This window comes from Juglans regia, chromosome 14 (assembly GCF_001411555.2).
Source record: "Juglans regia cultivar Chandler chromosome 14, Walnut 2.0, whole genome shotgun sequence".
NCBI classification, from domain to species: domain Eukaryota; kingdom Viridiplantae; phylum Streptophyta; class Magnoliopsida; order Fagales; family Juglandaceae; genus Juglans; species Juglans regia.
Window position 1 is genome coordinate 26552357 of NC_049914.1, and position 18656 is coordinate 26571012.

The following is an 18656-nucleotide window of genomic DNA, read 5'->3' on the forward strand; positions in this document are numbered from 1 at the left end:
ACGAAAAAAAGATGCGACAAATCTCGTGATCGATGAACGCTTGGACCCGGCTGTTCTTGCAGTATTGTTAATTTCATATATTATATTATTTCTTGATAAGATAATATATTCAATAATAGAAAAAAATAAATAAAAAGTTCCAGCAAGTAGTTATATATTATATATATATACAAAGAGAATGATGAATGCGCCTCGGGCGGCCCGATCGACGTACGTAGGTAGGAAGAAGACTACATTATTGTAAAGGTCTACAGCCACAGCTTCCAATCCGGTTGGAATATTTTTAAAAAAATAAAAAAATTATAATATTATTAAAAAATATTTATTTAATCACTAAGTAAAAAAATTTTAAATGGATCGAAAGTGGTGAGAGCATTTTTACTCTATTGTAAATCATGACATGGCCTATTATCCGATCGGCTAACATAGAATTAGTTTGCGATTGGATATTGAGTTGAATTGAGTTAAATTTTTTATGAATAGTAATGAGTTGAGGTAATGAAATGAGTTTTGTAAATTCTATTTAAAATGATTTAAAATGTGTTTGAATATTAAGATAAATTTAGATATATTTATTAGAAGTTAAAAAAAGTTATTGATCCCATATGTAAAGAAGTTTTGAGTTGATATGAGTTTAATAATTTAAAAGTTAAGTATTTAAATATTAGACTTAACTTAAAATTAAGCAAAACAAAATTAAACTCATATGAGTTTAACAATCAAATAGGACATTAATGGAATATATATATATATATGTATATATATGGATCACTTTGTTGGGAATATGTGCCATGTGCCATATCTAAGATATCTTAGCCCCAACGGGAATGTTCTACATTATGTTCAATGATACGACAAAACTCAAAATTCTTAATATGGGCCACAGAGTCACGTCGATCGAGATTAAACTCATGAAACATTACTAATGTAGAAGGAATTTCAAGAAAGAATTAAACATTACTAATGGCATAAAAGAATATACCAACGTATCTTATGACTCGACCTACCTAATTATTTCAAGTTGTCTTAATTCTATAGTATTATATTTTTTACCCTTCGAATTGTCAACCAAAATTAAAATTTTATTTAAAAAGAGTACATCGATATTACATTAAAAGAAATGTTAGATTGACGAAATTTTTTTATAAAAATAAATTTATAAACTATCATAATATATTATTTTAACACATTGTATCAACAATTTATAAATTTATTTTCATTAAACTTACATGATACATAACACCTCTTTGCATTCTAAGTTAAAATTTAGGTTATATTTCGATAGTGAGTTGAGATGAAAACTTAAAGTTAAATAAAATATTATTAGAATATTATTATTTTAAAATTTATAAAAATTGAATTATTTATTATATTTTATTTCAAAATTTATAAAAGTTATAATATTGAAAGGAGATGATATGAATTGAGAGCCTCTCTCAATTCAAACCGAACCTTAAAAGGTGAAAGAATGCATTGGAGGTCTTGTTTTAGAAATAGTCTTTTGAACATTCGTTTATAAGTACTACTTAAAATAAGAAAAATTATATATACTAGTCTCAAATTCATAAATACTGTGCAAACTGTTTATAAAAAAAGTAGATCCCTTCAAGAAAAAAATCATTTTTTCTTGATGAGTTACACATTACAAAAAAAAAAGAGAAAAAAAGTAGCACATTTAAGATTTTTACACAACATTACTATTAAAATAATCGAACCGATCACATATCCGAATGTACATAATGCTCTCAACGGACATAAAGCTAGCACTACAAGAAATCAGGCCTTTTCTAGCGATTTTAAAATCGTCACAAAAAAATTCGCTGCAAATAGAGGTTATTTCCGGCGATTTTCAAGTCACCGCTTAATTTTCGTTGCGAAGTTGGGAAATCACTGAGGAAAAATGTAAAATTTACTTTTGCGGCGACATTTATACTTATTGCGGCGATAAAAATCGCCGCAATAAAATTATTAACTGTAGCGGCATTAATTTTCCGTCGATTAAAGAAAATCGCCGCAGTATTTACTATTTGCGGCAAAAATTGTCGCTGTAAAAACACATGCTCCCATTTGAACTTATTAGCGGCGCGTCAAAATCGCCAGAAAAGCTCATTAAATTAAATCTCCCGCGTTAGGTTTTCTCATTTCGTTCCCTCCAGCCATCTCTCCCCCTTCCCCCTTTCTCTCCGCAATCCCTCTTCTCCCTCAACCCCCCGCCGCGCATAGTCCGTCGCCAACGGCCCCAGCAGGCCGCCGCGACCTCACCTCGACGGCCTCCTTCTCACCCCCATCACCAACCCACTTACTCTCTGGTTCCCACTTCCGCCAAAGCATACGACGCCAAGCCCCTGATCACTCGCATCTCGGCTGTCCATGCTGCAGAGCCCTCGACCAAGCAGTCTACGCCGCCCGTCGCGGCATCGAATTTGAAATGGACGGTGGAGACCTGGAAGTCCAAGACTGTGCTGCAGCTCCCGGAGTACCCAGACCAGAAGGAGCTGGACTCGGTGCTCCAGACCATCGAGGCCTTCCCTCCCATCGTTTTCGCTGGCGAGGCGAGGCACCTGGAGGAGAAGCTGGCCGTGGGCAATGCCTTTCTCTTGGTGGTCAAATGCCTATCATTAGGGTCTGTATTGCTTCTCTTGGGTTTTTTGTGTAATAGATGTTGAAATGATCTATTTGTTTTTTCTCTCGGTGCTAACCGAACATATTTAGATTTGATGATTTCAATATTTGGATTTTTGAATTATGGTTGAGAATCGGGGTGGGTTGATCTGTTTTAGGTTGGGAGAATGGCGGGTCAGTTTGCGAAACCCAGATCATGAATACTGCATGTTGATCTCTTGGGACCTCAATTTAATATTTGGAAGATCATTCTGGATCATGAATACTGCATGTTACAAAAGAGAAAAAAAAAAAAAAGGTTTTCTTTATTATCTGCTACTCCCATTATGCGCCACTCTGATTCATATATAAGGTTTTTGGTTTTAGTCTCTGATTATGAGTTTTACATTTTAATGAAGAAGTACCTATTGTTTTCTTGTAATGGCTTCTTCGAAACTGAGGACTTATTATCTACCATAAATAAAGTGAATAATAACATAGGGCAAAGGGCTCTGACACCAAATCGACTTGGTGCAGTAGCAGAATAATATTTTTTGGGCACCATGACCAGTTCCAGATCATGTATTTACAGGCTGCTTTTTAATTATTTTGGTTCCTAGATTTATAGTAGTTTGACTTTGTTATAATTTATTTATTTATCTTCATATTAGTGATTTTGAGGTTTTAAGAGTGTGAATAATGGTTGGATTACAGTGGAAATTAGAGACGCAAGAAGTTGATAGATGTAGGCAATACATCTGGTTTTCTTAAGCATCAAACACGTGTGTTTTGGGCGTCACACCTTGGTGAATATTCCATTGCACAAATCTGGAACAAAGCATGGTTAGCTTTAGAAATTTTAGCAAATGCTTAACCCAAAAGCCTTGACTTTAATGCATTTCAGCTAGTTGTCACGTACTAAGCTCAGAATTTTCATGTGTGTTACTCCATATATATATATATATATATATATATATATATATCCTTATTAGTTTTTAAAAAACAAAGCTCAAAAGTTGTACCATTAAGGCCGTCATCACACTCAAGCATAATTTGGCTGCAAACACAAGTGGGTCTCTTGAATATAGATGGCTATTATGATTGTTTGGATTGTTTGACAAAGGGGTGGAAGAAGGATTTAATGATTCATCTGCCAGGAACATTATCATTTCCGCAAAGACTGCTCGAGAGCCGATACAGGGGATGGAGGTACATCTATATATACAATTTTTCCTTCTACATTAACCACACAAGGCTTGGGCCATATATATTAGCCACATATATATATATATATATACAATTTCCTTCTAGGAGTCCTGTACTCTAACTGAGCATGACAGAAACCTTGGTCAACTTCAAAATATATGGCTTGGGCCATAATTTTGTGTATCTAACTCTAAAGTGTGAATAAGGAAATGTATTTGCAAGAAATGGAAGCTTCCAAGTAGAAGAAAGATGAAGAAGCTATCAACCTCATAAAGGAAGAGGAAGAGAAGAAGAGCAGATGAAACTTCATAAGCATGAGGCCTTTCAGCTTCTGAAAAGTGAAGAAGATGAAGAAGAAGGAGAAAACTGAGAATATAATCAAGGTACGTTAACAAACAATTGTAAATTTCTTTTTTTTTTTTTTGTCTTTAAGTGCGAAGACTTTTACCTGTCATCGACTAGGATCGGATCAGTTTGAAATGGTCGAGGTAGCATAGTTTTGATGATGGGTTTACATATAAGTTGGTGATAATTGGTGGTATAAATTATTACAGGCCACTTGACCCTATTAACTTAGTCAACCCAAGGGTTATAGCCATGGCTAGCAAACCTCCAACCTCCAACCAAACCTCCAACCAAAACCCTAACTACAAGCACCTTTTACTTGTAGGTGTTTGTCTACCCACAAGAATATATTTCAGACACCTTGGGTTACAAGATGGCCAATCTTGTCATTTGTGGAGCATCTTCTACATAGTCCAACTGTATGAGTTTCTTTATTGTTCTTTTTCATTTTGTGGACAAGATGACCCACATAAATTTAATCTCATATCTTTCTTATTAACTATCAAAAAAAAAAAAAAATCTCATATCTTCATGGTTGAATGTTATATCATTAGAAGAGATTCTTGCTTGTATGCTGAGGAACTTCCATTTACTTTTTTTGTCTTCTATCCATCACATTGGATCTGAGTATATATCCACAGGTGTACACTGCCCATAGTTTTGCTATCAAGTTGCCAACTTCTGGAGAGACTAAAGATATATACAAAAAAAAAAAACATGTATTTGAGGTTGACATTATGCTTCTTCTGCATCACAAGAAAGGAACAAACTGGATCTTTAGTGTGATTAAGATGATGAGATATGCTGTGAATGACCGCTGCTCCAGAAGGATAGTTCCAGAGTTTTGGCGTTTATTACAATTTGTTCCGAAATGGGTATGTCACTACAAGATCTTCTATTATTTTGACATTAATGTCTCATCTTATTAGTTTGCCAAACCTCCATTTCATTTGTTTATGTAAGAACAAACACTTCAATTATCCAATAAATCCTTTTTATTGCTTAAACTTAGTAACATGAAGAATGCTGTAATGAGTTTTATATCGTACTGATTATTTTTGCTAGATATTCGGAAAAACGTTATCAAGAGCTTTCACATTGATTTTTGGTCATTTTGTGCCTCAGTCGCTGCAGTTTCTTACCAACATGATAGATAATAGCATGAGGATCCCATATAATTGTCAAAAAGTGCAACTGAATATAAAGACACGCTGGTCAAAGCTGGAAAAAAAAAACTCCCATTTGACTTTTTTATAAGTTAACTCTCATTTGACTTTTTTGTCTAACAGAATGTAATCGATGTTCATTTTGATCAGGAGAATGTAATCTACTTTGATAATGATCGTTTGAAATTAATAATAGGTGACTTTTGCTAAGTTTTATTATCTAACTTTTGCTAAGTTTTATTATCTAACTTTTGCAAGTGTAGTATATAGTGGTGCACTTTTTTTTGCGTGCCCAAAACTCTTCATTTGAGGTAGAGCCTTTGAGAGGCTACACGAAGACACCCTTGGTATTTTCAAAAGTTTGTGCCTGGTCTCTGATGCCATTGGTTTCTTAATGGTTATTGATATGCCGCTGCTGTTTCTCCTCCTGCCTTTCTTCCCAAAGGTTAAATATATGTTAATACTTATAATTATGAAACTTCTCTATAACAATTCATACAGTACATTAAATGTTATAAGATCCATATAGTGTACTTTATTTCCTCAGAAATCTACTTAGAAATCGGGTAAAGAATCATACAGAATATGATACTGGTGTAAGAGTTAATTATAGTATCATCAGAAAAATAAATATATTTTTCCCTAACAAACATGATGAACATTGTTATGCTAAACTTTGTTTGGTACGACTATATATATTAATTCTAGCCAGATCCAACTAGAAAGAAATAATCATTATATGAATTAAGGAGTCCCATAGATTCTCATATGACTATTATTCTCTATTTCAGTAAATTTAAGTAGATGGGTCATTGACAAGCCATTTCACATTACAGTAATGCCAAATATCTGTTTGGGATCAGTCTTAGGTAATTACATGTGTAGACTGCATATCTATATTGTTTTGTGCATTTCTTTTTATTTTGTGAAACATCTTTTCCGGCGAGTTTTGATCGCCGGAAATAGTCTTTCCATAGCAGAAATTTATTTGCGGCGACATTAAATGGCCACAACAACTTTTTTACGGCGAAACTTATCCGCTGGAAATACTTCATATCGCCGGAAATAGTTGTTTTCAGCGATTTTAAAGGTAAATCGGAAGGCCATTTCTGTCGATTTTTTTGAACATTTCCTACAGACTAAAATCGCCGAAAATAGCAAACTTTCTGACGATTTTTTCCAATCGCCGCAATTGATCAAAAATGGCTTTAGGATTGTGGCGAACCTGCAGCGATTTATAAATCGCCTCAAATGATCAAATGTAGCGATTCTGAATGGTATTTGCGATGATTTTGAGCGCTGGAAAATGTCATTTTTCTTGTAGTGGCTCCCACAAGTGGGATTATTTACCAGTTCAAATCAACGGACATAAAGCTCTCACAAGTGGGATTAGTGATCAAGTTAAGTATGAACTTCACAAATCCCACTTTTTCGTATAGACAAATGCTGATTACTAGTAGTAGTACTGTTTATAATAAAGACGTCGCGACTCGTGCCACCACCGTCTTGTCTAACTTTTCCAGTATTATTTATGAATGACAATCGTGAAAGTTCTTACTTTATTAGAAGTGGGATTAAAATCTTAATGTTTAAGTTATTGAAAATTACTTTAGTTGATAAGATTTTGGGAGATATTGATGTGTTGTATTGTTTGCGTATATTCTCCCATCCTCTTATATAATTTTTCTCAGATATTCTTAAATCTTGAAGAGAAAGAATGTGACAGTGTAATATGTATATTTTTGTCTATGGAATCGGGTTTGTTTGCGTAGGAGCATTAGTATTCATTTACGCAAAACTTTAGACAAAATTTAGCTAATATACTTTTTTTTTTCCCTACACAATCAAAATTTGGATTCTTAGTTAAGATTAGTCATTTCACTCTATCTAGGGCCATAAGACTATCAATCCGAACAGGAAAAATCGACTAGACCGGACCGATAGTCTTATTGGTTGGTCTTGGTCCCTACATGTAGAAAAATTCAATAATCGGTCTAGTTTCAAGTTGTATTTTCTTTAATCGAATTGAGACCGATTGAATGTGTATATACATATATAATTAAAAATATATAATATATTATTTTATGTAATAGTTGTTAAGTTAATTATGTAATTTTTATCCAAGAAATCACCATTGATCATATAAAATATTAAATAGTATATGCTATCAGTTAATTAATATAATATATAGATACATACTATACTATCTACACCCAATTAAAGTAATTATGTAACTTTTTTAAGATACCTAAGTTGTAAGTAAGAATGAAGAATACAATATATATACAATAAAACTATTTAATATTCATTAATCATATATAAAATGTTAATATGCTATCAATTAACTAATATCTCATATGATGAATAATGTTATTATATGTAGATACATACTCCACTATTTACACATAATTAAAGTAATTAGGTAATTTTTTTTAAGATTCCTAATTTTCATATTAGCATGGACAATCTACGAATAATGAAATTAATTAATATTTATTAACCATATATAATATTTTAATATAGGCCATTATGAATGCTAAGTTAGTAACTTAGTAACTATTAACATCATAAATTGCTAAATATAATTACAATTAATTATTTGTTTAATGGATTAGTTACATAATCCACATTAAATAGCTCACTTAATTTTAATTTTATTAAAATAATTAATTTCTTGCATTAATTTTTCTGTAAATAAAAAAAAAAAAGAAAAAGAGGAAAAAAATATTCATGGATCAATAGCTAAAAGTCCAGTCCAGTTCAAAAAAAAAAAGATGGACCAAAGTTTTCAGTCCGTGACCCCTCCTCCAGACCAAACCGAACTGATTACATACCTAAATTCTCTATCTAATAATAAATTATTTTTGTCAAATTTTATCTATTTTTAATGCATATTTATTTTTTATTTAAATAATTTTTTAGTTTGATTTTCATAATTTTCAACAACTAATATGGTAGCAAAATTCTACATAGCACACTCTTCTCCCACTTTCATCCTTTCATCCAATTATATGATGTGGTATTATCCATCACCATTTAGTTATTTTTTATCTACATTTTTTACTGCATTGTAAACAAAATAAATTGGTACAAATCAAATTTAATGGACCTAAAAAAAATTCAACTGAACCCAAATCTATAGAACTATAAAATGGTTGCATTCATCTTGAACAAAATCAATGTATCAATCTCAAATCTACAGAATGATAAACTTTAATAATATGTACAAAATTCAACAACCCAAATATATATTTGCCACCCAAGTATTTATAAAAAATTTCTACCTATATTTTTTAAATACATAAAAAGTAAAAATAATTATACATCAAAATAATACTATAGTCAACAACAAACTTTTATTAGGAGTGCTACCCACCCCCCACCCCCCACCCCCCCTCTCCCCTCCCCTCCCCTCCATTGCAAGGGGTGCGGGGGTAGACCTCCATCCGTCCGCCCCCCGCCCCCCTCCTCAGCTCCCCCAAACTCAGCGGCGTCTGTTACGTTGCCAATTGAGTCCTCTATCGACGTTTGCAACTTCCATGGCCACGGCAAACCAGATGGAGAGAGTTAGATCGAGAGAGTTCAAGAGAGATTGAGAGAGATTGGGACTTGGGAGTCTGGGTCTAGGATGAGGTCACGAGAGAGTGAGAGAGTGACTAAGTGAGAGATCGAGAGAGTTCGAGAAAGAGAAAGAAATTGGGGGGAGGGGGGGCTTAGACATGCGGAAACAGGGCAGGGGATTTACGGAGCGAGGCTGAGCACCCTCCGTCTCCCACCTCTGCAACTCCCCTTTCATACGGGCGAGGGGTGTCACAATCCCGCCCCAAATCCTATAACGGGATCGCGACACGTGACCTGTTCTTTTCTTATTAATATTAGTATGTATTTATTTATTATTTCTACGAGGGTAAAAGGGATAGGCGTGAACATGTCATGCATGTACACTACATTTCTAGTTTAAAAGTAAGCACCTGATACGCAATCTGTTCAACATATTACCCAAAGGACTCTCAGAGTCCACCATTCATTCATTTAAAACATCACTAGTTCCAATAAAAAGGGAACTCTGTCCCTACAACATACCCAAAACACATTTTACCTTCTTATGTGGGGTTACCATCACCCCACTATAGAAGTTACACTATTACTATCATCCCACCACAATATCTACATCATGCCCAAGGACATATTGTTTTAAAATCAAACCAACAAAACGACACAACATGGGACCCATCATAAAACATAAAACATAACTATTATCATTAAACCGAAACGACAGGGAATTCTAAGCATCAGCCATTCCCTCCTCGGCAATGCCTAGCTCCACAACCCCATCATTCATACTTAGACGTTTAAAACATAAACACAAAGTGAGTCTAATACTCAGTAAGCAGTACACTATACCGTTAACTTATTAATCACATAATCTTTTCTTTTGAAAACATGCATATATAAATATTTACTAATTCTTGACAATGCTTTCATGCGTAATAATTTAAGAATAACTGTATTATTCAGGCATAATTGTACTTTCCATACTTAACTGTACTATAATTTCAATGCATATATAGAAAGAATTATAATATTATAGAAAGAATACATAGATTATTGTATCATGCATATTTATAGAATTGCTGTTACTGAAAACGATGTAGCATTGCTAATTCAATGCATATAATCTATTTTGGGCAAAAATAGGGAAATTTCGACAATCTAAATATAATTTCTATTAGTTTTGCCTATATATGCCGTTGCTATTTCTCTATCTAACTAGTATTGATATACACAATATATTTTTACAATATATTATTATAAAATATATTGTAAAAAATATTATATATAAATTATTTTCCTTACCTAAATAGGAAGTTTCGTAGATATGGAAATCATGTACATACAAATCTGTGCAAGAAATCATCTGGTCCCCATTGTGTAATCAAGCTGTGCACCTAACCACCAACATCACGTTCAATGATGGGAGGTCTTTTATTGAAATTGCAGTCATTAAAGCCAAATTGATCTGAAAAAAGTAGAGAGGGATTCGATGATGGACACGTTTGGCCAATGGAATTGAAAAGAGTATTGGATAAGGGTAGCTAGTAAAATAAAAAATAATAAAATAAAATAAAATAATAAATAATAAATAGATAATAACCATATCATTAATCTTCGATGTAATAACAGTGCATAGTTTATTTAAATTTTAAAAACAGTGAGATTTATGATTAAAATAATTTTTTTTTCAGATGAATTTTATATTTATCTATAATTTTTTTAAGTAGTGTGCTATATTTGTACATTTTATGATCATATTTAATATTTTTTATTTTTTAATTTTTTTAAGAAATTTTCATTTCAAAAATTAAGGGAAAATCATGTGTCAGTCTTTAATTGACTGACACGACATCAATATTCACGTCAGCCAATTGAAAGTTGACACATGACATACAAATCTGACTTGACAATCCTATCGTTAGTTTCATTTATATATATATATATTAGATATATATATCAATTTCAGGTATAAACCTCAGCATATCACATGTGATAAATGCTAAGACAACCAAAATCGAAACAAGAGAAACCCCAAAAGAGATTCTTTAATTTCTTTTTTATAAATAAATAAAATATCTCCTAAAATTTATACATAATTCTACAAATATAAAAAATGGCGCCCCAAAAAATTGACAATCTCCATATGTTTTCTAAAATTTAAATATACCTAGAAATGCATTTTTCTAATTTTTTCTTTTTTATAGTCCCAAAATTTTGTTTGATTTCTATATAATATCTATTTTCAAGGATGTGGCCTCTCCAGAGTTAAAATTAAAGATAAGTTTTTGAGAAATATTAAACATATTAATATGGCTCTCAAAGTTTTTGGTTATACAATATTGGCCTTCTTAACATAGATCCAAAGTAAAAATAAAAGAGAAATTATTTAAGGTCGATCATCTATGTTTTTATGATTTTTCAATCTCTTTTTAAGTTACATAAGAGAGATGATGTTTGTAGTCCTAAGATGTGCAAGTCATGCACATTTCCTTTATAAAAAGTTGGTAAATCTATGACCCATTTGAAAAAAATAATGTTTTAGTAATAGACCCAATTTTGTTTTTCAAAAAGAGTGCATAGAACTTGAACATCCTAAACTATATGTAATATTAATCGTTATATAAATGTTTCACACAGTAGAAAAGTTGACCCCCTCGACACAATTGCTAATCGATGAGAGGAAAAATCAATTTCCAGTCGCGGCTTGTGCTTTGGCTGAAGTAGATGGGAGAGAGAAGCTTCACGAGATGAGAGAGACTGAAAGAAAGAGAAAAATCCTGGAAAAAGGAAGAAAATTGAACAGAAGAAGCCCATCCTTCATGAGAATGAGACATAAACATGAGTATTAGGTCTTGTTTGTATTTACAGTGCATTTTAACTCATCTCACTATTATTCACTATTATTTAATAATTTTAACTCATAAATTTTTTTATTATTTATAATTCATTTCATTATTATTTATAATCTATCTTAACTCATATTCGAATTCAAACGACCCGTTAATCTAAAATCGCACACAAGGTCAATGAAGTGAACTTCTTATTGATGGTGTAAACCGGTTTGAAGTTTTACTTATTTGAAAACTGAGGGAAAGTTATGTGCCAGACTTTGATTGACTGACACGATATGAATATTCACATCAGCCAATTGAAAGTTGACACATGGCATACTAATCTGACTTGACAATCCTATCATTAGTTTCCTAACGGGATGTACGTATTGTCACTTGACTGAAGTACCTAATTATTGCAAATCTTTTGAAATTCAAATATTAATCTTGTGAAAATTGAGAACTTGACTTGGAAGAAAGTAAAACAATTAGAAGAATTTACAAAACAAAATCTCAGAAAAGAAATTCCTTCAATCCGAATAGCTAAAGATAAAGTAGCTTGGGCTGGCTGGGCTGACCCGAAACTAGCTTGTTCGAAAGGTTGTAAGTAAGTTCTGCATTTGTTCAGAATGCCTATGGATTAATGCATTATACCAACCCAACCCAACCCAAGTTCTTTGCAAGGTACGAACTGTAGGACAACCTCATTTTGTTCACATAATAACCCAACTCAACCTGTTGTCAATACCTTGATCACATCACACACGTGTGGAGTCAACACTCATGACCAATATTTAGAAGAGTAATGTGAGATATTTTTATATGAGTCCTTGATTTACTCACTTTTTTTCAAATGGAGTTTGTGTGACTTACACATAGATCCTAAAATTACAAATATAATTTATCTATTTGGCAGGAGTCTCTGTTAGTAATCTTGAATTAAGATTTCTTGTTAGCTGTGTAGATTTAATTAGTAAACACATTGGAGACATTGGTAACAAGACTCCAAATACAACATTATATATTACTAACTACAGCTTCCTATTTAAAAACTATGAGTTTGGTCTTAATAGGTTGCTATTAGAGACTAGAGTTGTCTTCTAGATACCCAAGAGTCTGTTAAGGGAAGTCTTCTATCCTTATCAAATGTATTTATTTATAATAGTCAATTGTTAAGTACTTAGGATGAACAGCAGCAGTGAATACAATTATTATTCATCCTAAGTTAAAAGTTTTTTTAATAGTCAATTGCTGCTATGAGGGAAAATATAAGAACTCACGGATGAGAAGTGAAACTACTTATTTCTTGATAATTAGTAATGCAAAGTTAATTTAATAGACTTGGCAGTTAGGTCTCCATTGGGTGAAGGCAAGTAGGAAGTTTGATTTCCATCAAATGAAATAAAAAATTCTTAAATAGAACTTCTCACATGCTTGAATAGTTAAATGTACGTGCAGTCAAGTAATTATCGGTGAACATGCAAACCCTAGAGGCTGTAATATATGTAGATCAATTTCAGGTATAAACCTCAGCATATCACATGTGATAATTTATATATAAGAGGCTGTAAAAAAAAATAGTAAACTATATCTAGTATTACTCTTCACGTAAATGTTTCACACAGTAGAAAAGTTGGCCTCCCTTGACACAATTGCTGGTTTTGCCATTGCATTCATGAACTATAAAAAAATGTACAAACGAAGTCTCAGAACTAATTTATATATAAGAGGCTTCCAATCAGATTAATTAGACTAATCAATTCAAACCTACTAGAAATTAAAGCTCCATTATTATATTTATTCTTACAATTCCTTAAATCTAATGAATAAAGAAAAACAATAATTCAAATTTTTCACTTTGAATTATTATATTTGTATGATAGCCTTTCGAATAAAGGAAAATAAGCATATTTTGAGATCTAAACTCAACATATCACAAGTGAAATGCATGCTAAGGCATTAATAAAATTTGAACCCATTCAATAAGCAAATTAGTTAGGATTTTAAGAAACTCCACATGCATGATGCATGGTCAGGATCTGAAGTCGATGTAAAAGCCCATAATTATTTCGATCATTCATGGTGAAATGAAATAAGATAGTTTTAGACGAAAGTTGAATAAAATATTATTTTTTAATATTATTATTATTTTAAAATTTGAAAAAGTTGAATTATTTATTATATTTTGTGTTAAAATTCTGAAAAATTATAATGATGAGATAAGATAAAATACTTTCACTATCCAAATCAATGTGAAAATTTGAACAACCACGCGTAATAAAAGGCGGAGACCATCCGCAAAGCAATTTATTATTCTGCAAGCGTTTCAGCCAATACAGAAAGAAAATTACATTATTCAAAAAGTACAATACTCATAGTGAAGAGATACATGCTCAATTTATTGATAGGCAGTTCGTAATGCGAAAATCTTCATTTCTATTTCTTGAGGAAATTCTTGAACCATTGTGCTGAAAGTTTAGGGTGTCTTTTCAATCCGTTCTCAAAGTCGATAAAGTGGATGCCAAACCGAATCGTATAACCAGAAAACCATTCAAAGGTGTCCGAGAATGACCAAGCGAAGTATCCTTTAACTCTCACGCCGTCCCTATTCCAAGGAAAAAAAAATGAATTAAAGGTCATAGATCACACATAGAGAGAGAGAGAGAGAGAGAGAGAGAGAGAGAGAGTTGTATGAATTAAGCACTTACCCAATCGCCTTATGAACATACGCAAGGTGCCTATAATGATAATCAATTCTGTGGGTGTCCACAAGAGCTTCCTTAAGAGGTATTGAGGCATTATTGTGCTCATTGACTCCTAATAAACGATTACAGTTTAGCTTAATCAGATAAAATGGGACATCCAAGAATATTTCATCATCGACTTTATGCAACAATAATTGAAAAAGGTTGAGAAAATTACCGTTCTCGGTGATGTAAATTACTGGATCACCGTACTTGGTTTTTGTGTAGACAAGAAGATCGTAAATTCCTCTAGGATAGACATAGAGCCAATCCGAGGCAGCCTGAGATTTATAGAAAATGAACTGATCACTACATGCATAAAAATTTGCCCAAGACTGTTTTCTTTTGTCATCATGTACTGATGGTAAGGTGGATAGAAAATAGCTATTAAGTCCATATATTTTGCAATCCATATATCAGATCCAATATCATCCATTCAGTGAAAAATATATATTAATTTACTTATAATTCATATACCTGTGGACCAATGAGGACCCCGTCGCGCTCACCTGCCATGCACAGCCAAACAAAAAAAGAAGATGTAGTTAATATTCGATATATGCATAAGACAAACGTATATATCGATCAATGCTAGCTGTACGAGTACTTTTGAATGAGTACGTACCTGTTTTAGTAAGAAGACCATCTGTCAAGTAGCTTTTGTTCAGAGACTTATTTTCAGGTGTATCAAAAACATAATTGGCAGTGTAGTAGTTTAATCCGATAAAGTCGTATGATCCCTTCACCAGCTTCGATTGCTCTGGGGTGAACATGGGTAATCGGTTTCGTACGAGAGTGCGCATGCTGAGGGGATAGCGACCCTTTGTCAAGGGGTCCATGAACCTGCAACAAAATATAAAACCATCCACAAATTGAGATCAGGATATGAAACGATGTAATCGTCCTATAATTTAAAAACAAAAACAGGTGTGACAATGGTAATAAACTAATTAAAGAAAAACATACCATCCAAATCTAAAATCAATGGCACGTAACGCAGCAGCACGGTCTTTCTCCGATTTGGAATATGGAACCATCCAATCCATATCAACTGTTATCCCTACAACACCTTTTTGCTTTGCCTGAACATAGTGAACGTGATTTGGTTAATCAGGCCATGGCTAGTCTAGTTTAAGTCAACACAACGTCAGTACGACAAAGGCATATATATATATATATATATATAAATATATTTTGTTGGTGTAAACTGCAACTTATTTGGTAAAGATATAATAGTACTATTGGAACCTGATATTTGGTCTTATACAAGTTTGCGGCAATTGCATGAGCAAGAAGCAGATGGTGGGCGACGGTATATGGCTCCGTCGCTGAATCCCCACCGGTGCAATTCATGTTTTGCCAGCTCGAACATCTGAAAGGTGCTAAAACCCCTGCTGCATATCCACCATTGGTGAACATATGAGGCTCGTTTACGGTGGTCCAATGCTTTACCCTATCACCAAACTCCTTGAAGCAAAGCTCTGCGTAGTCCTTGAAGTCTTCCCTAAAAATTACGTAGGCATGCACGGATATATTAGAATTACCCATTTCTATATATGGAATGTTGGTGATACGGTCGTGAATTAGTCATCACTTACAAAATGCGGTGACTTAAGAAACCGCCATACTTATGATCTAAAGCTATTGGGACGTGCCAGTGGAAGATTGTCACATAGGGCGTAAGACCTGCATTTCAATAATTCTAAGTACCATTAATACATGATCAGTGAATTACTTATGGGTCGACATGACCACCTCATTATTAGTATATGATGATAGATTAATGTAGACGCCCGTGACCTTTGGCTAGGAGTTCATTGATGACCTGGTTGTAGTGGTCGATTCCTTTCTGGTTCACACCATCACTAATCTTTCCGGCTGAAAATTGAACACAAACGAGTATAAGTACTTATGAGTTATGATTATATATCGAAAGCTTTAAAAAAATAGACAATGAATATATATAGGCATCGGAAATTAATTGCTAGAGATATATCATTGAGGCAGATCAAAAGCATGTAATTAATTACTTGGTATCAGTCTGGTCCATGCGATTGAGAATCTGTATGCATCTCCATTCATATCCTTCAGAAGCCCAAAGTCCTCCTAAAATTTCCAGAAAAGACAATTAATCTTTTATAATTATTATTTTAGCATAAAATGTTAGAAAAAAAAGCTTTTTTTTTTGTTTTACAATTTCTCAGATAACATTTCTTTAAAATAATAATAATTTATTTGGAACGAAATTGCTACCTCATCAATATTTTATTTTTTTCTTATGTGGTATATACATTTTACTCCTGATCTTATTTATCCGCAAAACGGGTAAAGAAAAGGATACGCGTACGTACCTTGAAGCGATGATATTGTTCACTAGCTACATCTCCATTACTGCCATCCGCTATTTTCTCTACAGTTTCAAACAAATCAAATTATTATTATTTAAGACTAAAGCACAAGCCTAACCACAATGTTTGTTCCAAAATATTTGGATGCTAAGGTGATTTCACTTGACATGATTTAAGTTGATTTTTGAATATTAGTATTTTGTGAGTCTCATTGAAACGTGTTTGAATGTAAATAAATTGAGGTATGTGTTTGAATGTATACAGTAGTTTAAGATAAGTTTAATTTTTTCATGGAAATTTGAAAAAGTAGTGAGTTTTATCAATGATTGATTTGAGATGAATTGAGATAAATTTGTGTTCCGAATCTAACCTTAGTATTTCACTTCAGAGATTAAGCGAATGTTTGGATAGAGAGTTGAGATAAAATGAATTGAAAATTGAAAATTGAATAAAATATAGGTAAAATATTTTTTTAATATTATTATTATTTTGAGATTTGAAAAAGTTGAATTGTTTATTATATTTTGTATAGAAATTTGAAAAAATTATAATGATTAGATTGTGAAATCTCCACTTATCCCAAAAGTTTAAACTGATGGAAATAGATAGATTTTATTATTTATTTTATATCTTAACACTCACTCTCACGTTTGGGCCAGACTCCCCCTCAATGGGTGACCCAACACGTGAAATATTTAATTAAATGGAATAGAGTGTAGAGTCATGATTCGATCCCAGGACCTCTGCTCTGATACCATGTGAAATCACCACTTATTCTAAAAGCTTAAACTAATGGAAAGAAGTAGATTTTATTATTTATTTTATATTTTAACATAGATTAGATGAGATAAATTAAAAGGCATTTTGTATCCATGACTCCCCAAAATGTCAATTTTTTTTTCCTCTGGAAATAGCAGTATGTTCTTAGTTTTTCGTCTTCATGTCATCTGAATTACTAATTTTCTCATTCCTGAGACGATAGAAATAGATAAACTTATATTCAAGGACGACGCTTCGTACGTAATATATATATATATATATATAGAGAGAGAGAGAGAGAGAGAGAGAGAGAGACCTGGGTATTTGTGGGTGTAATAATCCCACATACTTTCTCCTTTGCCATCATAAAACGGCGTTGCACCTTCAACCTGGAATTCAAACAGTTATTGGGGCATGCACGTATTTGCATGACTTATTTTGTGAACGTATTAAAACTCAAAATATGTGCAACCTGGGATTTACCTGATAGTCAGCTGATCCTGCACCAAAAGTGAAACCTTTGGGAAAACTGGTCCTGTTTAGTGTAGAAATGCCGTAATGGGGAGTGATAGCAATGGCATTGATGGTATTGGCGAAAGAGGAAACAAGAACAAGAAGGCCTATGAGTATGTACCCTTTCATCGCCATATTGGGTTTTGGTGTGATTTTGAGTGTCAATAACTCGGCTTTTTATAGAGGAGCTGAGGCAAGTTGCCAATTGGGATTTTCTTCCTTCTTTTTTTTTTTTTTTTAAATTTATTTGTATACAGTACTGAACAAGTTGGGATATTAATATCATTTACCAAATGGTCATTTTATCATCATCCGATCGAGGTTTGAACAGTATCAATGGATGAGGATGAAAAGTATTCTGCCGTGGGTAAAAGTCATGATGGGATGAAAAGTATTTGCGCGTGGACAAAAGTGATCATCAATATAGGATTGGTGTCATCACTTTGATCGGCGGACTATTCCGAAGCGGATCGTCTCTATTGACCATACATCGCGATTCAACTACCATGACCTTGACAATTTGACACATGAAGATCATGCTGCTAATTCAAAACATCACAAGTATTTCTATCCATCTTATGATTAAGC

General features: G+C 32.9%; 1 protein-coding gene across 1 annotated transcript; it reads right to left on the reverse strand.

Annotated features, from left to right (window-relative positions):
• Positions 1–13979: 13979 nt before the first annotated feature.
• Positions 13980–18212, reverse strand: LOC109016167 (beta-glucosidase 12-like). Its single transcript, XM_035685539.1, has 12 exons — positions 18039–18212; positions 17872–17944; positions 16800–16858; positions 16479–16554; positions 16249–16326; positions 16047–16134; positions 15697–15952; positions 15415–15530; positions 15074–15291; positions 14926–14957; positions 14413–14729; positions 13980–14309 (listed from the first exon to the last, which is right to left on the reverse strand). The coding sequence occupies exons 1-12, from the start codon at positions 18201–18203 to the stop codon at positions 14141–14143; spliced, it is 1647 nt and encodes a 548-aa protein (XP_035541432.1). The 5' UTR covers positions 18204–18212; the 3' UTR covers positions 13980–14140.
• Positions 18213–18656: the final 444 nt, after the last annotated feature.